Raw genomic sequence first — 24079 nt, 5'->3', positions numbered from 1 at the left:
CAATGAATTTTCAAATGCAGCGGGATCGCTGGAGTGTGTCTTTAGGGCCCACTGCCTGCTGTGAGGTAGGAGTATATCGCGTACGGAATACAACGCAACCAATGAGAGCTCTCAACCCACCTCCCAGGCCGTTCGCGCGGTTACCTTTAATGCTTCACCAAGTCAAAGTCGTGTTCGAATTGGGCTTCGAACGCCCGAATAACACGAGCCTCCGAAAAGTCTCTCCGGCGTTTGCCACGGGTGGATCATCTCTTTAACCTTCGCATTACTCACTCGATTGACTGCCGCCAACGACCTGTAATTTCCCGTTAATTTCGTCGGTCAGGGTTTGTTGACTTGCGCTATCGATCGTCATTCCTTGGCTCTGCGAAATTCTTAATCGCGAAAAAAGTGAATGATGAGGCGGTTTCATTGGTGCATTATCGGGGTCCTACTGGTGGGCCCGACGGTGTCAGTAATGGGAGGTGATGCGGTCGAAATGGAAAAATTCGCGGGACACAGGGACGCAAGTAGCAGTGAACAAATCACAAATCTCATTGATTTCATCTTTGGGTACAGCAGCTCTCAAGGTAAATTGATTTTACGCCCTTCTCACAGTGAATAAACATGGTAAATGAGATGAACATGATAATGAGTTGAGAGGGACGATGTTTTAAAAAACTTCCATGTTGTGAGTCGATTTTTCTGGAAAAAACATCGATCATTAAAAAAATTGATTTTAACATTTTAAATAAATTTTTTTTCTTCTCATTTTTACTGAAAAATATATTTTTAAGAAATACAATTCGAGGAATTTGGAGATCTCAGGTTTGAATCTGGAAATAGAGTTGTTGATTAATTGAAGAAATTTAAAAAATTTTAATTAAAAAAATTATAGATGACTGGACTTCACTTACCATTTATAACGTACATATTGCAGAAAATAATTACTTCTGATTGCGGATAAATTATTGTATTTTTATTCTCAATAAGTCGGCATTATTATTCGATGAAAAAATTACAAATTTTGTTAGCTTGGTTAAAACATCGAATGAAGAATATCGATGTTATGGAACGATTTTTCTGGAAAAAACATCGATAATTAAAGCAATTTATATTTGTTATCATTACACAGAAAAAAAAATTTTTTTAAATACTTCTTTTTCTTCTCGTTTTTATCGAAAAATATATATTTAAAAAATACAACCCCGAGAAATTTCAGACAACTTTTTTTTTCACCTTGCGTGAGCTCAAAAATGATGATTCGGGGTTAAGTCAGTGACATCAGTCTACTCTGTAGTTATTGCTATCTTGTAATCTAAGGGAGATTGGAGAATTTTGATAAGGACCTTTTTGTAGAGAATTTCAAGGGCTATAAAAAAGTTCATTATAAAAATTTTTCTATCTTCATTGTAAAAAAGATAATTCAAAGTTAAAAAACTGAAGAAAAATCTGATGTCTGTAAATTCAATTATAGAGTAATAGACGATTATAGATAAATAAATAAGACCTTTGGAATATTATTATTGTTCTATGAATAAATTGAATATTAAAAAAAGGTCCTATAGTTTTTGAAAACCAAAACTCACTACCGTTCCATTTTGCCCCATTCTCCCCTTTTCTTGAAAATTAATAGAAATCTGGAAAGTTAAGGTAAATAAATTTTTGAATTTTGAATTGATTGAAAATTGAAGAATACATTATATGATTTAGTATATTAAAGTTTACTAATGTTTTGATTGAAAATTCAGATGAGTTGAGGAATTCTCATCTTTCTGCTCTTCAAAAATTTCGAATTGGAATGAATTTTCGAATGAAAACCCCGAATCATCATTTTTGAGCCCACATTAGGTGAAAAAAAAGATGTCTGAATTTCGGTCTATATTCGTTTTTTGTATTGTTCCATTTTGCCCCACCTTTTCATTTTGCTCCGCGTTCCATTTTGCCCCACCCTCCCGTACTGCTGGAGAAATAAATTTTGAATCTCGAAACAAGGTTGTTGATTAATTGAAAATTTTTTTAAAATTTTAATTAAAAAAAAAACTGACGACTGGACTTGTTCACTTACCCCTTCCAATGTACATACTACAGAAAATAATTACTTCTGATTGCGAATAAATTATAATTTTTTTTATTCTCAATCGATCGACGTTATTATTCGATAAAAAAATTAAAAATTTGGTTAGCTTGGTCACGACATCGACGTTTGGAAAACAGAATCGAAAACCGATTATTCGGCCGTGAGAAACATCGAATGAAAAACATCGATGTTGTGAAACGATTTTTATGGAAAAAACATTGATTATTAAAGAAATCTAGGTTTTTTCCCATTACACAGGAAAAAAAAATTTTTTAGAAATAATTTTTTCTTCTTGTTTTTATTGCAAAATATGTATTAAAAAAAACAATAGATGAGTGGACTCCTTCACTTACCATTTTTAACGTACATACTGCAGAAAATAATTACTTCTGATTGCCAATAAATCATTATTTCTTTATTTTCAATTAATCAACATTGTTATTCGCTAAAAAAATAAAAAATTTTGTTAGCTTGGTCAAGACATCGATGTTTGGAAAAAAGAATCGAAAACTGATTATTCGGCCGTTGGAAATATCGAACGAAAAACATCGATGTTGTGAAACGATTTTTATGGAAAAAACATCAATTATTAAAGAAATCTAGGTTTTTTTCTCATTGCACAGGAAAAAAAAACAATTTTTAGAAATAATCTTTTTCTTCTCGTTTTTATTGCAAAATATGTATTTAAAAAAAAATAGATGACTGGACTTATTCACTTACCATTTCTAACGTACATACTGCAGAAAATAATTACTTCTGATTGCCAATAAATCATTATTTTTTTACTCTCAATCAATCAACATTATTATTCGATAAAAAAATTAACAATTTTGTTAGCTTCATCAAAACATCGATGTTTGGGTATGAAAAATCGCTGGTCTCAATTCATCGACAAGCATTGTTCATCCCTAATAATGAGGGCTCCTTCGCAGGTCGAACATTCGGCATGAAGAGGATACAATTTATGCTCATGCCGATGATGTATAAAATGGGAGTGATGATGACACTCCTGATTGTTCTCACTGTGATCTCCATGAAGGGCCTGATGATCGGTAAGTACTCCAAATTATCTTCAACAAGAGTGAAAGCCGTATAATAACGACTTTCCTCGCAAATGTTCCGTAAAAATCTGACGTGCAAATCATTCCCAATAGTTCAAAGCTACAACAGTATCTGTAAATTCTTCACATGGTCTCATTTTTATAACGATACAAACATAACATATAGCCATTTATATAGTTGAACATTAATTGTTCAACTATATAAATAGCTATAACAACTATATAAATAACTATATAAACTATAACTATAAACTATAACAACTATAACTATATAAACTTTAACAACTATATAAATAACTATATAAATGGTTGAAAAACGAGCAAATCATAATGGGTTAATCTCCAAATGTGGTGCGATATCAGATCAGCCTGACATTTCAATCACTCAACAGTGACCAAAACATCAAAATAACCCAATTAAAGAGGAGAAATTTCCTTAGATGTACGTGATTTGAATAATTCCTGACATCTGACATAGTTTCAAATAGTTGATGCAAATTACCAGCTTTCCACAATGGAATTTCATCACGTATCGGAAGGGCCTCAATCCCGAAATTGTTTTACCGTTAGACTTTCGCGATGATCGCAATTCCTTCTTGCATGGGCTGATAAGGTAGATAACTGCTCAGTGGAGTATTTATTAAATTCGATTTATTTATTGTTTTTAATACATACCATTTTACCTTATACAATCTTTCCGACACTTTTAGTCAGAAATTACAGACTGTGATTCAATGCGTGTCCCTTTTTATCTCATAAAAATATAATTTTGTCACATTGTTAATTCTTTTTATTATTAATAGTATTATTATTATTATTATTATTATTATTATTATTATACGTAGTTTGATTCGGTTAGTAATTAGAACTGCAATTGTTTGCGTATTTTATTCAAATAACAATGTACCGCCATGACATCATTTACATTTGTGGCATTTAACAAAGTTGATGTGGAATTAGAGAGATTCGGGTTATAAAAATTGTTGGAATTCATGCCTGAATACAAAAATTAATTTCTTAGTTTAGTTAAACATTTTCTCTTTTCCACCCAAACACTCAGGGTGACATTTAAGGCTTTTCTTAGAAAATAGAGACGTGAAGAAAAACAGTCCTCATGGTGAGCCACAAAGGAGAGGCTGAAGAAAATTGAAACAAGGGCCTTTTGTCAAATGGGTCCAGAGAGTGAAAACTCTCATGACTTTTAGTTAGTCGTCCTAGAGACTTCGTTGGAGAAAGATATACCTTCTGCGTGCGATCATTAAAGAGTTTTACTTTGAAGAATAAAACTAATGTGTTTTTATTGAGTATTCCTACACATAATCCAATAAAAATAAATTTTATTTTGAGACTTATAATCTCCAATTGAGACTTGCGAAAACTTCGAGTTGAGATTTTCAAATGCCTCAAATTCAAAAGTCAAACTGAGATTTTTACATCTGAAAAATCTCACAGAATTAGTATTTGTTTAAACATTCATTTTTTGTAAATAAATAGTTGAAATTGTTTAAACATACGGGGACCCTATTTTTTGAGGCGTGAAATCGATTTCCGGTAAATTTCTGGATATGAATAAATTTGTTACGATTCCGAGCAAATGATTTTTATGTTGAAAAATTTATTGTTTATAATGTATTTATAGAAAATGTTTGTAATTGCTATTTTTCAATCTTTCTCCAAACGTAAACTGTTTATTTTTTCAGATTTTTAAAGTGTTTTCTAACGCCTCGATATCGAGATTCAAATTCAGACCTGCAAAGTCTAAATAATAAAATCATTATAAAATGTCCGGAAACTCAGGGTAAAGTAGGGCTCAAATGAAAGCTCTGATCTTCGACTACAAAAGTAGAGAACCATTTCACTGGAGAAAAAATAGCCAAAGTCCTCGGATATCCTTCAGGAGAAATTGCTATGAGTTTTAAAAGTCGTAGGCTATTGGATAGATTGATAGACAGATAGATAGATTGACTTTATTTACTGTAAGTTTTGTCTTACAAAATGACACCGTAGGAAGTCAATAGAATATAGTGGTAATAATAGCTGTACAACAAAAATAATTAATAGTAGTTAACAAGTAACATGAGTAAGTACTGTGAGTAGAAAATAAAAATAATTAAACTAAATAAACTAAACCAGAGCTCCGAGAGCTTAACAATAACCAAAAACAAAATAACAATAGTTAACCTGTATGATTAACTGACAGAGCTGAATGCAGACCGAATGGAGTGAGATTTCTCATGCATTGAAGATCGATTATATATGACTGAAAATGAATAATTAGTGCTCTCATGCTGAAAATGTTGAAAATAGTCCAGGGCCTCCAATTTTTGAGCTACAGAGATTTTTTTTTCAAAATCTTTGAAAAAATGTGTGCAATAACAATTACTAATTAGTTTTTTGGAATTTGACTCCTACGCAGCTAATTTTGTTTTGTTTAAGGCCCGGGTGTACTATCTTTCGAATGTTATCTGGATTTTTTTTATCTTTCGTAATCCAAAATTGTCAATTGAGTCGTATATCATGTAGAAATTCCCAAAAATTATTATAGAATGGTAAAATAAATATAAAAAATTCTGAACTTTTTCAAAGAGCGCTTTTAATTGAGATTCAAAATGAGTTGAAAGAAGTGGAAATTAAAAATATCTGATTCGCTGTGGCAAATTACCTATTAGCTGTCATTTTCCATGGTGGATAACAAAACACTAACTCCTCATGGGAAGTGACAGCTAGGTATCTTATTGGAAATGGGGTAATTTTAAATAACTATACTGGTAAATAAATGAACAAAATTTTCTTTTATTTTATACGCTCGGAAGACACATCCGCTCAGTACCGTTTCCTTAGAGGAACTAACTATATCGACAAAAGGGATCCAACACCCTGGGCCTGATGATTCACATTCAAAAGGTCCCACTCATGCATTGTGTTTAGACTAGAGAAACAGAGCATAAACATCATGCCTCAAACTTCTCGGAATTTTCATCCATAAAAATGTTCTTCGATGTGAAGTGGAAATACAAGAGATGAAAGAAATATAAAACGTACAAAGACGTATTCAAACCAATTAAAGATTAATTTTTGTTAAGTATTTTCAACGAAAAATCCAACATATCTCAATTTTCAAAACAGTGGTATGTAGTCATCTGCCATTTTTATGTGATAAAAGTGTGATTCAAAAATTCTCCAAAATATTACAACTTTTTTCAAAGAACCTTTTCCATAATAAATGTCTCTGTGCAGTGTGGGAAAAGATTTACGAAATCAGTCTTCCCCCTGCATGGTATTGAGCAACAGGCCGCCATTTGTCACCGTAAATCACATACATTTTTCAATTTCTTGTTATTCAACCTATTCTGAATATAAATTAAAAGTGCTCTTTGAAAAGATGAAGAATTTTTTCTACTTTTTTTTGATTATTCATTCATAATTTTTCAAAACTTCTGCATGATGCAGGACTTAATTGACAGTTTCAGATGACGAAAGATGAACAAAAACATCGAGATAACGTTCGAAAGATAGTACACCTGGGCCTTAATATTAGTACATTAGAGTACAAGGGCACACATTTCGTTTTCGACGAATGTGAAGTTTACAGGCCGAGCCGAAGGCGAGGTCTGTATTCACATTCGTTGAAAACGAAGTTTATGCCCGAGTGGTCTATACTATTTCATGCCACATCGTGCAGAAGTCGAGTTTGAAGCACGCTGCGAAGCGGAGCGTGCGATAAACTCGACTTATTGCACGGCGTGCCATAAAAAAATTTACCCCATTCATGTAAAATAGGCAAAAAAATTATCCTTAAAATATTAAAAATATATTCTCGATTCTTTCAGAAACATTTTTCGGGCTATTTTACATGAATGGTGTAATTTTTTATTTAAAAAATAGCGAAATTAGCTGTGTAGGAGTTGAATTTCAACAAACTCATTCGTAATTGTTATTGCATTAACCCCCGCTTGTGCTTACAGGTATCATGCTGTTGGTCCTGAAGCTGAGTGCCTTCTTCGGTAAATTCTACGCCTCATTGTCGTCACACCAGCCTGCAGCATGGTCACCAGCAGCCCAACCAGTTCATCTTCACGTTCACGGAGGTCACCATCCCCCTCACTACACACCGCACTATGACCCTGGCCAATGGGAGCCAGCCAATAATCCAGGAGACGAGCACTATTATTACAAAGGATGATAGCAATGGCTCGTCCAATCTCTTCGTTCTCAACTAGATAAATTCTCATCCAGATTGCCATTCGCGATTATTAACGATTCCGAATGGCAATGATAATGGCCATAATTGTTTTCTGCGCAAGTAGGTTTTTTGTACTGCGACGTGTGCCTCAGGGACTCTCAATGGCCACACATTGACGTAGATTTAGTATTAGAAGACCAAACAGAAGAAACCAAAACTCATGTAAAATATTTGTACGATAAATACTATTTATTTGTTTACATTTATTCATCATTATCTCTCTTCCCAATTGTTTAATACGTAATAGTGGATGAGATTAGCGGTGTACAGTAGAGGCTTCGTATAAGATATCTCTCTATAAGACACCTCGCGCTCCGAGCGCTCGAGGCCTACCCCCACTCTCGGCATTTTTATCGCTTCCCGAATGTTTATGCTCCGTGGGCTTCTTATAAGATACCTTTGGCCCCGCTCATTTTTCAACGGGAAGAGAGTACTTAGAAGGATCAAACGGTGTTAAGGGTCAAACGGGAGGGACAAACGAAGTGATCATGAGGGTCTAATGACCTTAAGGGGGGGTCACACCAATTTTTGAAGTAATGGAAATATATATCGATGTTTTTTTCACTTTTCCCGTCGATAAATCGTAATCTTTCGTCTGTGATTATTCTCGAGTCCACCAACAATCTCTCAACATCAGCTGCCATTCTATCACGCGTTATGTTATGTTATGTTTAGAGAGAAAAGGGAACGCGGGCGATACAAATTCAAAACATTAAACACATACAAATTGATTAGTTATCGATATTCATTCAGTAAAAATGAAAATTTCATTGAATTCGGGCGCAACGAGCGAGGTATCTTATTTGAAATCCGCAGATCCCTATTTTTCTTCTCTCTGTGGGCGCGCGTAGTGGGGGCACAGGAGTTCTCGGAATTCCACTTTCCAACTGTCCCTAAGGTATCTTACGCGAAGCCTCTACTGTATTTATAAATCCTGGACACCGTGAATTCAAGGTTGACTGAGAGACCGGAAGCCGCAGACGGTCACTAACACTTATTCCGCGCTTATTCCACTCGCAAGATTCTTGCCTCATAGAAATTGCATTCACCTTGCTATTGAGACCCAGTTTATCATGGTGGGGTATCATGATAAACTCTAAGCTTGACCACTTGAGATCAGTCTCAATGCAGCTGTTGAGATTGGCAAGAATTCGCATAATATTTTTCAGTTTTCTCGTTTTTTGTCGGTCACTTGAAAGTAAATGTTGAACGGGTGAAATATGAGGGCAATAACAACGGATTCATGTGTTCTCATCTATATTTACACATTTCTGTGTTCAGTGTTTATAGTCAGAGGTGAAATGCCCCCGGAAAATGACTCATTAATACGTATACCGGGCATCAAACTAACAGCCATTGAGGATGGAGTGACTATTAAAATCGACGGCGAAGCGTTCTGGGGAGGTAATTATCCCATTCACGATGATGAATTATACCGTTTAATTCATCCATATCTGGTTTAGTCGGTAGAACTGGAAGTCATAATAATGACACGCCAGGTGGATCGACGCAGAAACGTCCGACGATTCTGCAGAGACTTGGCGCCATGATGATGCTGGTGCCTCTGGTGATGCAGGTATTGCTCTCGTATTATGTCAGAATACATCACGCAAATCGCTAATTAAGGCCCGGGTGGATTACCTTTCGAAGATTATCTCGATTGTTTTTCCATTCTCATAATGTAAAATATATCCATTGGATTTTAATCACGCAGGAGTTCCTAAAAATTATGATTGTGCAATAAAAAAAAGTAGAAAAAAACTGAATATTTTCAAAGAGCGTTTTTAATAAAGTCCGAGAATAAGAATAAGTCCGATAGAGAGGAAATAGTGAATAGATAATTCAGTAGCGAAGTGGGAAAACGGTTTAAGTCGACTTATATCTCAGTTGAGTTTTTGAGGAATATTTTTTTTTTTTTGTTATATTTAATAACTCAAAACTACAAGTTTATACAGCCGTGAATTATAATATAAACGTATATATCTGTATATATAAGGGAAAAAAAGAAAGAGAACAAGTGTATTACATAAATTTTGTGTATATTATGATAGCTTAAATTTCTAAAGTTTAGATTCTAATATTGCAGTTATTGAGAAATTTTATAATACTTTCAATGCACTTTGAGTCTAAGTTTTTGAGACACATGCGACTACAGTACGGAGGGAAACATTGATTGAGTTGTAGGGTGTTATATAATGTTTGTCGGTGTTGGTCGTGTCGTGGGGAGGAATATTTCTGAATTTAAGGGAGATAGCGAAATTTTCATAATTACATTTGTTGTAGCTCTTAACCGGTTCTACAAAAAAGGTTATAACAAAAATTTGGCTACCTCCCATAGATTCCGAGATATTCATTGAAAACTGGTCAATAGTCAAAATTGACGTGTATCAGATATGACAGACGTTTAACTAAGACACCAACTAATTAAAGTATAATTAAGACTAAAAAGCTATTGCAATTTATATATACTTTACTATAATGTAATGATAACTTGTAATATATTTACTGGCAGCTGAGTGAGCCCAAAAAGAGTTCGGAGGTTTAATAAAAAAAAAATTGACTTGTACCACTTTACCACTGCGCTACTGAATTTATCATGGTAACTAACGATCTGACAGCCATTGACTACTGTGACAAATGGAGACCTAACACCCATTAGATACATCGAATTATTAATTTGCAATTTCCTCCCTATTGGCTTTATTTCCCAATATTATTAAAAAACGCTGTTTGAAAATGTTCAGTTTTTTTTCAATGGTTTTTTGATTGTTCAATCACACGGACAGAAATGTTCAGTGAAAATTACGGAACTCACAGTTCGCTCACCGATTACGGAATCGACTCAGAAAATTTAAGTGACGGTATCGTAATTTTTCACAGGAAAATCAGGGAAAAATTACGGAACGCTTTGGAAAAATTCCGGGATAAGATACGCAATTTTTATTGAATATTTCTCTCTGTGCATAATTTTTGGAGACTCCAGGGCTGTGTAAAAGTGAATAGCAATTGGAGGTCATTTCAGATTATCAAAATAAAAAAGCAATCAAGATCATGTTCGAAAGATAATCCACCGGAGCCTTCAAAAAATAATTGAAGAAAGAATTTGTTGGATCAATTTCTTACACCTTTCAAACTTAGAATTCATGGGAAAAATCATCAATGATGAACAATTTCCTTTTGGCTTTTTGAATTTATTTCATCAAACAAAATTGTTCATTTATTTTTTCAAAATAAAAAAAAAAGAAGATCACGTTGGAAAGATAATTCACCCGGGCCTTAAATCATTGTTTGCAGCTACTTTCGTTGCCCGGTGCACTTGCCTCGATAAAGCTATCTCTACTGAAGAGTCTTCTCGTGGGGAAGGTGGCTCTCATCGTAATATTGTTCAATCTTTTGAAGAGTCTGCAACCGCCGGAGGTTGTGGTGGTGCATCAGCCACCCCCCGTCCACTACGATCACTACTATTCACCCTACGAGGACGATGAGGGCAACAAGGGCTGGTTCACTTGATGGAAAATATAAATCAGTAGCGAAGTGCTCAATCGGTTTAAGTCGACTTCGTCTTTAGTTGAGTTTTCCATAAATATTTCCGAATTTAAAGGAGATAGCGAAATTTTCATTATAACCTTTTTTGTAGAGCGAATTGAGTGCTACTAAAAAGGTTGTGACAAAATTTTTTCTGTCTCCCTTAAATTTCGAGATATTCATTGAAAACGGGCCAATAGCTAAAATCGACTTGAACCGTTTGACCACTTTGCTACTGAAATAACCAGTGCAATCCGTTATTGTTGGAACATGTCATTAAACATTGTGAAAATTTATTTGTCAGGTGTATCTTTTTTTTCATCGCTGAGTCATGGTATGTGTAAGCGTATCAATGTCTGACCGCCCGGCCGCAGCTGGCGTCAGTACAGATGTCCCACTTTTTCGATGCTAACGGCATTTCGGTCCAGATTACCTTAACCGGCTGAGTAGCAGGTATCACTCGAAATTTCTCTCTCGTTAAAATAATACAGGATTGAAAATGAAATCATTCGTGACGATTACTCTCTACATCAGGGGGGTAATCAATCATTGAGGAGTTCACGTATGAAAAAATTCAAGGGAAAACCGAGCGAGTTCGCTAGAAAATTCCATTGGAATTCTGTAGGAATTCTATGGGGTCTCCACAGGATTTCTATTGGAATTCTATTGAAAAATTCTATTTCTTTTTTGCGCTGATTTCATTGGATATTATTATTATTATTAAAGCTTTTTATTTATGTAAGCTGTTTATTTATGTGTGTTGTGTGATATTCGACAAGAAAAAGAATAGATTTCGAATTTCTGTTTGAATTTTTCTCGTGAGATTTTTTCTGTAAGAATGCTTGGGCAATTTTCTAAGTTTTTCCACTCGGATTCTGCAATGCAAAACAAAATGTAATCCAGCGGAAAAAACTTTGAAAATTTGTGCCCAATAATTCTAATAGAAAAAACTTAAGAAAGAAATTCAAACAGAAATTCGAAACCTATTGACGTTTTGTTATTGAATATCCAATAGAATCAGCGCAAAAAGTAAATTTAATTTTTCAATAGAATTCTAATAGAAATTCTATAGAAACTCCATAGGATTGAATTCCAATATTAGAATTTCCGGTCTAACCTTCACTGAGAGAAAAATCTGAAGTTCGATTTACAATAAGAAAATAGTTGAGGCAAACCCGGCTGTGTGGCGCACTTGGTAGCAGCATGAGATTCACAACCTCAAGCTCCCAGGTTCGAGCCCCGGCCGGGCCAAAATTCCACACCAATTTTTCATCACAATTTTCCACATAATATTCAACTGAAAATTCAACACAATTTTCAAACCGAATATTCCACGGAATTTTCAACTGAAAAATCCACTCCACATTCAACATTCCCTGGCTGAAAACCCTCGGGCGATGGCCGCGTTGGCAAGTTAACCCTTGCAACGAAAAACCGGTGAAATTTGAAATTTAGTTGAGGCATTTTGGTGAACGATACGATTTTTTTTTGTATGCGGCACATAACATTGTAGTAACTTCACAAGGGTAATTTTTGCAAATCAAAATACAGTTAAACTAACCAAAGTTCAAAAGTAACCACGACAAATCTATCGTGAGGAGAACTATAAAATAGTTGCAATGACTACATTCCATTGTAGTAATTACTTCTCCGGCCATAGTTACCGTAACCCATGAAAAATTGTTGAGGACTTTTTGACTATAATTCGATGGTGATGGAATATAGTCAGAAGAATTATATTTATTATTAAAAAGAACATACACTTAAAGTCGATAACTATCGATATCTCGCAAGTCTGTCACGCTTGTTTCTCATTGGTTCCAGTCGTCTGAGGCGGCAATTTCAATTCATGATTACCTTAAATTTGAAATTTTCAATTATGATTTTTACAATTCAGTAGCGTAGTAGTAATTCAATTTTGACTATTGACCAGTTTTCAATAAATATCTCGGAATCTAAGGGAGATAGCAAAATTTTTGTTATAACCTTTTTTGTAGAGCCGATTGAGAGCTACAACAAATATAGTTACGAAAATTTCGCGATCTCCGTTAGATTCGGAAATATTCTTCAAAAACTCAATTGGGAGATAAGTCGACTTGAACGGGTTTAACACTTCGCTACTGAATTACAGCGCGCTATAGCACGCGTTCGATCTCGTTTTCACAAATTGTACGAGTACACGCCTATTCTCAACTAGTTAATCCATTGCACATATCGCTGACGTTAACATGTTCCTAGCGCGAAAAGTGACGGTGAGTGTAATTGTTATTGAGAAAAACTTATTTTTAAAAAATCGGTGTTTTAAAAACCGCAATACATTATGCAGAGATGGAGTAGCACCTCCGGGGGCAGCGGCCACTATATATTATATCTTAACTGCACTATTCGCGTCTATCCACGGTCTCGACATGAACCTGAACAATGATTTAAATGTAGTCAATTGACCGGAATAAAATTGTTCACACCGATTCATTGGCCATTCTCACTGCATACGCGTTCCACAAACCTACCTCCAACGTTCCATTGTTTTCCTAGGTGTAGCTCATCGAATTCCTAACACCGCGCGTCCTATCGATGGTTGAGCTTCTGATCGGGCATTGTTGTAAATGTATAGCGAAATTCAATTGTCCGCTTGAGAATGAGGGAATAACGGTGAAATTGTTTATGACGAGTTTAATGTCTTTTATCCCGGATTTTCGGTGTGGGACGGGCGCATCATTTGCATGCACGGAGAGAAATGTTCAGTAAAAATTACGGAAAAATTCACGTAATCCGCAATGGGGAATCGTTTTCCGACAATTTTTATAGGAATGGAAGAGAAGAAATCTGAAACGTTCAGTGAATTTTCAGGTTCATCACCGAACAGAGTACGAAATTGTCACGTAATTTTTCCCGAAGAAGTAAAATCTTACAAAAACTTGTCGACTTGTTATGCCTCCAAAATGAAAAATTCTTGAACGTTCGACAATTTTTATGAAGCTGGTGAGTTATTTCTATGTTCCGTTCCGTAAAATTTCTCAATCGTTGCGGAAAAATTACGGAACGACTTTTTGTCCCCGCCACAGCGGTGAGTCATCATACGGGTGGTTAATTTTTACGGAACAAATCGTAGAATTTACGTGGCGATTCGTACAATTTCAGTTCCGACTCACGCGTCCCTTTTCCACACATTGTGATGAAAAATATCGTTCGATACTCGTGGGAGAAGTGTTTTTTGGCTCGTGGGATTATATCACTCGCCTTCGGCTTGTGCAATAAACCTCCCACGAGCCAAAAAACACTTTTCCGCACTCCTAACGAAATATACTATTACGTTAGAGAAATTTCATCCTGGTAAAAATAAAAATTACAGTACCGGTAAGGTAAAATTTACCAACCGTTCTAGAATTTTCGTTGTTATCTACATAAAAATTATTGGATTGGAAGGGTAAAATTTATTATGCGTCAGGATAAAATTTCTCTAACGTAGAACAAAATTTGATCATCATATATTAGTTTTTACTTTTCTATGTCGAAATTTATAAATTTCGGCATAGAAATGAGAAAACGATGACTCATGATAAACTTTTATAGAACGGTAGGGTAATTTTTATCTAAAATTTCTCTCCCTGTAGAAAACTGCAATTTCTTGAAATCAAGAAATCATTGGAATCTATTAGAAATCACGGAAATCACAAGAAACTAAAAGAAATCATGATTTTTAATGCTGATTGAGAAATCACAAAAATCCTTCGAGAAATCACAGGAAATCATCTGATTCTGAAAACCACGGAGTCACTCGATTGAGGAGGGATCAGCCCCTTGCTCGCGGATTACGTTTCGAAAAGTAATTTTTACGTTTTTTTTCTGGTAATTTTTATTGAATTTATCTCTCTGTGTGGACCTATGGACGGGATACCACTGCCCATTATAGTCTCATCCGATTACTGGACTTGTGAAATTGTTGGAAAATTCGGTTATCGCCATGACTTTGAATAATCCATAACCCTGATTTCACTTTGAAGAATATGAGGAAATGCAATCGCAAATATCAGCGAGAAACGTGACTGTTGAAATGAAAAACGAGAGATCTTGCATTTTGTCGGGCCTCAAACGCTCTCTCACTAACAGGTTTCTGTACTTTATTACCATTTTTATAACTGTACTCACTCAAAATACAGAGGGAATCGGGATGATCCGACGCGTTTTCTGTCGAAAAGTATTTCAGAGAAAACTTATCCTACATTTGGCGGGGGATAGCTCCTGAAGAGTTTCAATAAGCAAATTTTTTGCGGGTAATTATCATCAGCCATATGCCGGTAGAAAATCTGATAGTTGTCCCTCTGGGAGGTCTCGCGTAAACATATCTATTGTTGACTGGAAAATCTGTTTCATCTTTCAGTCAGTTTGAGATCCATATGATTGTGTGGTGCCTCGCGCGGGCATGATTGACGTGTTGTGACGGCTGAATCGATGATGCACAGAACGTGCCTAACGAAGTGACTGGTCAGAAGTGAATAGAGATCTACAAACAGACATTCGGTAGTCAAGTGATCTGACAAATTGACCTGTTGATCAGCTTTTCATACAAAAAAAATTCCAAACAAAAAACAACAAAGAATTTCTTGAATATTGAATTGAATTAAATTCAGTAGCGAAGTGGTAAAACGGTATCAGTCAATTTAGATTATCGATCAGTTTTCAATGAATATCTTGGAATCTAAAGGAGATAGCAAAATTCTTGTTATAACCTTTTTTGTAGAGCCGATTGAGTGCTGCAACAAATGTAATTACGAAAATTTCGCTATCTCCCTTAAATTCGGAAATATTCCTCAAAAACTCAAATGGGAGACAAGTCGACTTAAACTGTTTTACCACTTCGGTACTGAATTGAAAAAAATTGACGACCAATGATTCACAGAATAGGATATACGCTGCTGCCGAATTTTTTTTAGTTTACAAGTGTCGGCCTGTGATTTGATCCCACGCGAGTCCATCAAATTATAATGCATGGAGCACTATTGAAAATTTTCCACTGCAATTTTCGGCAGGAGTCAGGAGGACGTAAAATATTTACGGAAATTTCAATGAATTTTCTCATTGAAAATTCATAATTTCATAGAAAAATTCGTGAGAACTGTAGATTTCAATTTAATTCCGGGAAAATTAATGAAAAAGCAGGGAAATTCAGAGAAATCTCTCCTTGAATTCCAGATTCCTCGGAATTGTCGAGGAATTCCATCAGAATTTTTTAAATTCCAAGAAATTTCCTGGAATCCCAAGGAAATTTGGCATCGAATATTCATTGCAAATGTGGTACTTCACTTGAATTTCAAAATGCTTGAAATTCCAAGAATTTTAAAAGACTTCCAAGAATTCCTGAAATTTGAAGAGTATTCATTTCAAAATCGGCACCTACTTGAATTTTCCGGATTCCTCTGAATTGTCAGGGAATTCCTTCAAAATTCTTGAAACTTCAAAAATTTTAGAAGAATTCTTGAAATTCCATGAATTTTAAAAGAATTTCTGAAATTCCAAGAATTTTAAAAGAACTTATGAAATTCCAAGAATTTTGAAACAATTCCTGAAATTCCAAGAATTTTTAATGAATTTCTGAAATTCCAAAATTTTTAAAATAATTCCTGAAATTCCAAGAATTTTAAAGGAATTTTCTGAAAATTCCAGGAAATTTGGTAACGAATATTGATCTAAGAATTGGTACTATATTGGTATTATTATTGTCAGGGAATTCCTTAAAAGTTCAAGTAAATTTGGCAACGAGTATTCATCAAAAAATGTGAACTTCACCTGAATGTTCAGAAAAACTTGAAACTCCACTGACTTTTTCCCCCTAAATCGAGACCAATGTTTGTTTTGAAAAACTCAGCCAAATTTTTTAACCAGCGAATGATGATTTCCATACCCTCCCGACCACGAAAGCCGAATAAACTCGTCAACTAGAAAGCGAAAAGAATGCCAGTATCGACAGTCATGGTGCCCGAGACAAGAGTGGGGAGTAATTATTTAGATTTCGGGCCTTAAAGACCCAGTTATTGTTCCACCCATTTCCGTACACCGAAGGAAGAGTATTGAATTCGTAGAGGAGGGAGAGCTGTTCCCCATTGGCGGATTGTATATCCCAGTGAGTATACGAGTGAGACAAACACCAATATGCATCGTCCCACCGGCTTCTTCGGGATAAATAAGAAGGTCTGTGCGGGAATTAAAAACTTCTGTTGGTCTTGTATCACGCATTAGTTGGTCGGTTCTGTTCTGTTCTGTTCAGTTCTGTTGTGTTCTCTTCTGGTGATCAGAGTGTCAGCGATTGTGAGACAAGGGAATCTTGAGATGGCAAGACTACTTGCTGCAGGGCTGATAGCCCTGATGACAGTGTCCGTAAGGTCGGAGGGAATTTTTGATTGTCTTCGTGAGGATGACAGCCTTGAGTGCGGGAGGAGAACGACTGACGCGGCTCTTGATAAGATAGAGCTGGAGGTCACCGGAAGGAAGAGCCCCATCAGCTTCAGCAGGATCGTGGAGGAATCCGCGGGTCTGTTTGTTGACGGTGTGCAGGCCATTTTTGGGGCGGAAGACAGTGACTCTGAGGGTCAAGTTGACACTGGCAATCGTAAGTAGTTTTTTTCATATAATTCAGTGGCGAAACGGGAAAACGGTTCAAGTCAATTTTTTTTTATGAAGCTTCCGAACCCTTTTCGGGCTCATTCAGCTACTAGTAAATGTATTACAATTTATCATTACATAGGGGAGGTTGGGGTAAAACGGACACTTTTGACTTTTTTTCAAATGTTAATGAAGGGTTGAAATGTTGATGAAATTGATTTTTTTTTTCAATACAAAGAACCATCCTTTCCTCTTGTGACGAGCCGAAACTGAGCTCAATTGATAAATTTGTTTCTGAGTTATGAATAATTAAAAAAAAGTCTAAAGTGTCCATTTTACCCCACCCTCCCCTAGTAGTAAAATATGTAGATTGTAATAGTCTCTTAATGTTAGGTAATTAATTAGTGTCTTTGTTAAACATATTTTATATCTGAATTGAACAATTTTTGAAGAATTTTGAAATAGCTTTAATGTCTTTTCTTCTGAGAGACTTTAGGATATCTTGAATATTCAGTGGTCTGGGGTTGTTCTTGCTAATCTCTTTGCGGAGTGTTTTTCGTTCTTCGACGTGGTTGGGACAGTTCCAGAGTACATGGTCTAGATCTTGTGATTGTTAACGGCGTTCAAGTCAATTTTGACTGTTGATCAGTTTTCAAGGAATAGCTTGGAATCTGGGGCAGATGACAAAATTTTTGTTATTAACTTTCTTGTAGCTCTAAAGTCGCGCTATAAAAAAGGTCATTAAGAAAATTTCGCTGCTGAATTCAGTTTGAGGTTTTCTAAGTCAAAGAAGCTTCTAGAGAAATTCAGGGTTTAAAGAGAGTCTTTTCTCGTTTCCGAGTTGTTAGGGTCACAAAGGTCACAAGGATCACGCCTCTTCTTTTCCGTCAAAAACGGAAATTGGGGTCGAAACTAAAATTAAGGCCAGGGAACACTTTTTCGTATTTTTTCCTTTTCTTCCTGTTTTTTTATTTTTCTGAGCGTCACACGGGTTAAACATCTTTCTTTTCGTGCTTTCGAGAATTCCCCGGTCATATTTTTTAATTTTCTTTCGCTTCTCCAAGTTGAAAGGAATTGTGTAGAAACTGGATTAAAAGCAAATTCGACACAGATCGCTTCGTTACAACTAAGTTTGAGTTTTTATAAGTCGGAGAAGCTTCTAAAGCATTTCTAAGTTTAAAGATCGTCTTTTTTCGATTTCAAATTGTTAGGGTCACAAAGGTCACAAGGGTCACACCTCGTCTTTTCCGTCACGGGACACTTTTTCTTATTTTTTCCTTTTTTCCTGTTTTTAACCCTTCATTTACGGAGTCGATACCATGCATCAACCCATAAAGTTGTCCTATCGGCCGGGGTCAATGCATGGTATCAACCCTTTCCGTCAACAGTAAAAAATAATTTTCTCGAATTCTAAGAGACATATTGATATTTGGAAAAGATATTTGGAAAGTCAATGGAATTGTCTCTGCAGTGAACTATTTTGTTTCATTTTTTGTTCAATGCATTTATCATATTTTTTTCTACGAACAAAAGTAGATGAAAATTTGACATCCAACCGATTCAATCATGTTAAATCATCTCGTTTATCGACAAAATTTCCCTCAAAAATTTTGAAATTGTTACTGAAAATACTTCAATGACCCTTCTATCGAATGGCAGAAGTTAAATTTCGATTTGTTGAATAATTTGTTTCTTATAAATAAATTTAGCACGTTCGAATATCTCGGCAACTAATTGTCGGCAAACATTGAAATTGGTGTCAAAAATTAGGAAATTCTCTAGGAGTCTATTTCAAAGTTCAATACAGCCAATGCATTTTATTTTAATTTTTTTCGTTCGACTGTTTTCAAGTTATCGTTCATTGAATAACGGAGTTGACGCGTTATATGGGCGCCGTACGTGAGGGGTCAATTTTCTGAGGGTCACGAGGATTAAACGGCTTTCCATGCTTTTGAGAACTCCGGGGGCATATTTTTCAATTTTCTTTCGCGTCTCCAAATTGAAAGAAATGGAAAGAAATTGTTGAAACTCGATTCAGATCGCCTCATCACAACTAAATTAATCCCACAATAGCGCAATTTTCCCCAGATCTCCCACGTGATTTGTCACTGCAATGATTATCAAATTATCAGAAGTAGCGCAGGGAAAATAACTCAATGAGAGTTCAGGTTTCTGGGTCGAATGTCAATTTTACATACACATTGATTTTGTTTATGCTAACCAGATCCATTACCGTCAATTATGAGAAATAATCGCCCATAAACTGCGGACTTTCGATGCGGTGAGACAAAAGAATACAAAAGATCCTCGGTAAATAGCCGGAAGTGGTTGGTCTTTGGTTTTTTTACGATGGTAGATGCGTATGAGTGTGAAGGGACAATGGAAATTGGTTCAAGTTGAGAAGAAAGCCCTCGGGCCGCGTGCCAAATTATCCCTAATTAGAGGATTTTTCTAAATTTATTTCATTTAAGGCCCGGGTGTACTATCTTTCGAATGTTATCTGGATTTTTTTCATCTTTCGTAATCAAAAATTGTCAATTGAGTGGTACATCATGTTGAAATTCCCAAAAATTATGATAGAATGATAAAAAAAAATAGAAAAAATTCTGAACTTTTTCAATGAGCGTTTCTAATTAGGATTCAGAATGAGTTGAAAAAAGTGGAAATTACAAATATCTGATTCGCTGTGGCAAATTATCTATTAGCTGTCATTTTCCATAGTGGATAATAAAACACTAACTCCTCATGGGAAGTGACAGCTAGGTATCTCAATTTTCAAAACAGTGGTATGTAGTCATCTGCCACTTTTATGTGATAAAAGTGTGATTAAAAAATTCTCCAAAATATTACAACTTTTTTCAAAGAGCCTTTTCCGTAATAAGTGTGTCTGTGCAATGTGGGAAAAGATTTACGAAATCAGTCTTCCCCCTGCATGATATTGGGTGACAGGCCCCCATTTGTCACCGTAAATCATATGCATTTTTCAATTTTTCGTTATTCAACTTATTCTGAATATAAATTAAAAATGCTCTTTGAAAAAATTAAGAATGTTTTCTACTTTTTTTTTGATTATTCATTCATAATTTTGCAAAACTTCTGCGTGGGGCAGGACTTAAGTGACAATTTCAGATGATGAAAGATGAAATAAACATCGAGATAACGTTCGAAAGATAGTACACCCGGGCCTTAAGGTACTTCCTCAGTGAGTTATACTTGGTGAAAACTCCGCAATGAACTGAGGACCTAAAATTTGGATCATATGTTGTTGAGGACATGTAAAAACGACTCCTAAAATTTCATGTATTTTTTCCATGCGAATTTTTTAAATATCCAAACATTCAAAGTCAAACATTCAATTTTTGTCTTTTTTAAGTTTTTGTCGATGCATATCTCAACAATTCGCGTGAAAAAAATGCTTGAAATTTTAGGAATCGTTTTCACATGTGCTCAACAACATATGGTCCAAATTTTTGGTCTTCAGTTCATTGCGAAATTTTCACCAAGTATAACTCACTGAGGAAGTACCTTAAGGTCGCTGGATAAAAACTGAGGTCTAAGTGACTTGGTGGAAAATGTAGAAATTATTATAAAAAGTATTCCAGTTATTTATATAAATTCGTAATCAGTAAAAAAATCTTGAAACCAAAATTTATGACTAATATAATTGGTTTTTTTTTGCTTTATGAACCTATTTTTACACTCAACGAGTCAACTGGAGTCTATTCATATTACTTTACGCGTCTTATTACATCCTTCTTCAGTATTCAGCATCTTATCTAGTTCTTGTGGTAGTGACACTGCTGTCCTTTCTGGGTGGAAGTGGTGGAGATGTCGTCATTACATCTCAGGTACATTTTCGATTTGTGAATGAAAGGGAAGGGTGTTTAATTGCATCTGTTCTGACTTTATGGTGTCTGCACTGAGAGAAAACCGACAAAGTTCTCAAACAAGTCTTAGGGGACGTTTGGGTAAAATGGACACTTTTGACTTTTTTAAAAATATTAGTGGCGGATTGAAATGTTGATGAAATTTAATCATTTTTTTTCAATACAAAGAACAATTTTTTCCCTTTGTGATGAGCCTAAGCTGAGCTCTATTGATACATTTGTTTCTGAGTTATGAATAATTATAAAAAAATCTAAAGTGTCCATTTTTCCCTACCCTCCCCTACTTGTGGCAAGAAAATAGTTTTTTGAAAATTATCAAAAAAGGATTTTTCGTGCCAAACATGCAGAGTGGGCCGGAATGAAAAATTTTTGTCGTAAAAATAGATTTATTAGTTCAAAAAAATTGTATTCTCTGTACACGCAAGAAATGTCATTTCTAGCACTACTCCTTCGTTATTCGATACTTCCATAAACAAAGGATAGTAGTTTTTCGTTTCGACTGTCTAATAATCACAGACAAGAAATGAACCCTTAAATGAAACAATAATAATGATATGATAGCAATCTTGTAACTTAGGGATAAAAAATTAATTGATAAATTTTCCTCTATATGAGATATTTTCATCCTGCAAAGGCACCGTCTGGTGTGAATTATCCGTCTCTTGAGTCAAATATTTCGTTGCTGTCGAAAGCAGAGCAATTATTCATGTTTGAGACTCGCAAATTCGAACCAAACAAATTCTTTTTAGGCAATTTCCAACTAGCGATTTTGTTGGCCCAAACAAGACTTGTTTGACAACCTGTTTGTTTTTCTCTCAGTGTAGTTTACTAAGCTTTTGCTTCAACTATTTTATCCGTGTAGAGCGATTATGGCTCGGAAAGGAGTGTCACCACGTATAATCCTTCTTTCCAGGTGAATCACGGCACAAGTTGTTCCTAAAGAAGAAGAAGAAGAAGTTGACGAAGCTGTTCAAGAAGATGATACCTTTCCTCATGCTGATCAAGGCGAAAATTTCACTGATGCTTCAGATGATCTCAACCCACTTTCAATTTAAATTCTTCATAATCGGTGTCCTCAGCATCATCATCAACGGTGTACGGCTTTTTCTAGACTTGAAGAAGAATCACAATCCCCACAAGGTCATCTACTACACAAACGCAGAGCATCAGCATCATTATGAACAAGATGATGAAGCCTACTGGAGACGATCCGCCGAGAATGTGGATTATAATCCACAGGAGAGGGCCTACGGTGCTTATGCACCCAAGCACTGAGACCCTTGGACAGTAGGGAACTTGCATGAAGCTTAATTCTTTCCAATTCCCCTATTCCCGCATTCCTCCATACACTGACAAAAGCAAAGGTTTTTGACAATTACGTCTTAACATCTCCCATTTTAATTACGTCTTTACTTACATCAAGAAACTTCTGACTTGAAAATTTTTAGGAATAAAATATCTTGCACTAAGAGAATAAAAAATTTCGCCAAGTAATTTTGTACTTGTCCTAAAGACGAGGACAATTTCTTGGTGACGAGAATGCGATTTCTCAAACCGAGTAAAATTGAATTAATTCATTTAATAGTTTTTTAGGCCTCAATTCTAGAATATCTTAATGCAAAAACCACTTTAATTGATTTGAGAACTCGTTTTTTTGATATGAAGAAATTATTCTCATTTTTTGGAGAAGTATAAAATTTCTTGGCGTAAGATTTTTTTTTCTTAGTGTGATATATTGTGCGCTTGGTAATTTTCAAGCCCTGAATTTCTTGATACAAGTAAGGAAGTACTTCTCAAAAAACACTCGTTTTCTCAGTGTAACATGAATAGCTCAACGGCGAAAATTGTGGAGAAATATTGTCTACACTTTTAGAAATTTCTTGACGTTTCAATCACAGAGTCATTTGAATTTTCGATGTTGTGAAGTTGAATTCAATTTCAAATGAAAGCGTTCACTAAATTTCTCATTCAACTTGAAAATTCAAGGAAATTGGATTCTTCATGTTAAACATTGATTTTTCAGTGAAAGCTTGAAACTTATTGCCTGAATTTTCAACATTTTTAAGGTTTTTCAGTCTCGTATGGGCCCTGAAAGTCGAGAATTACTTGAATATTCAGGAAATTAACTGATTTGTCATGAAAAAATATACAGAAATTTCATGTAACTTTGTAGTTGTTAAAAATTTCGAGCTTTTTCACTTGAAATTTTAAGAATAATTTTCTAACAGTGTAAATATCTTATGATAACTGAAAATCAGTCGTTTTCGAGATCAATTCTTCGGTCATGACGTCACAAAGACGGCCACGTAACGCTTCATTGGTTGAGCGTGAAGAGAGTAGGGAGTTGTCGTCCCCCATTGGCCGAGGCGCACCTCAAGATTGGGTTAGGTCGGCTGAAGCCATTCTGTGATTGGTCCAGCATTCGACCGTCTGTGTGACGTCATTAGCGATTACAAAGCGTTTGAAATCTTCGACTTTAACCAATTAATTCAGTAGCAAAGCAGTAAAACGGTTTAAGTCGATTTTGATTATTCTCCAGTTTTCAAAGAATATCTTCGAATCTAAGGGAGATAGCAATATTTTTGACAAAACCTTTTCTATAGCACTCAATTTGCTCTACAAAAAAGGTTATTACAAAAATTTCGTTATCTCCCTTAGATTTGGAGATATTCCTCCAAAACTCAGATGGGAGCTAAGTTCACTT

The 24079-nt window shown here is 35.3% G+C and overlaps 3 protein-coding genes across 3 annotated transcripts; all 3 read left to right on the top strand.

Annotated features, from left to right (window-relative positions):
* The first annotated feature begins 397 nt into the window (after window positions 1–397).
* On the top strand, window positions 398–7303 carry LOC107037060. Its single transcript, XM_015255380.1, has 3 exons — window positions 398–569; window positions 2992–3111; window positions 7086–7303. Exons 1-3 carry the CDS (start codon window positions 398–400, stop codon window positions 7301–7303), a joined length of 510 nt encoding a protein of 169 aa, XP_015110866.1.
* Window positions 7304–8583: 1280 nt separating this feature from the next.
* LOC107037059 lies at window positions 8584–10887 on the top strand. The gene is made up of 3 exons (XM_015255379.1): window positions 8584–8767; window positions 8827–8939; window positions 10658–10887. Exons 1-3 carry the CDS (start codon window positions 8584–8586, stop codon window positions 10871–10873), a joined length of 513 nt encoding a protein of 170 aa, XP_015110865.1. The 3' UTR covers window positions 10874–10887.
* Window positions 10888–17215: 6328 nt separating this feature from the next.
* Window positions 17216–22650, top strand: LOC107037061. The gene is made up of 2 exons (XM_015255381.1): window positions 17216–17495; window positions 22289–22650. The coding sequence occupies exons 1-2, from the start codon at window positions 17216–17218 to the stop codon at window positions 22648–22650; spliced, it is 642 nt and encodes a 213-aa protein (XP_015110867.1).
* Window positions 22651–24079: the final 1429 nt, after the last annotated feature.

This window comes from Diachasma alloeum, unplaced genomic scaffold (assembly GCF_001412515.2).
Source record: "Diachasma alloeum isolate Michigan unplaced genomic scaffold, Dall2.0 Dall_scaffold_00213, whole genome shotgun sequence".
NCBI lineage: Eukaryota > Metazoa > Arthropoda > Insecta > Hymenoptera > Braconidae > Diachasma > Diachasma alloeum.
The sequence above is the reverse complement of the archived record's forward strand: the minus strand, read 5'-3'. Positions and strand labels throughout refer to the sequence as shown.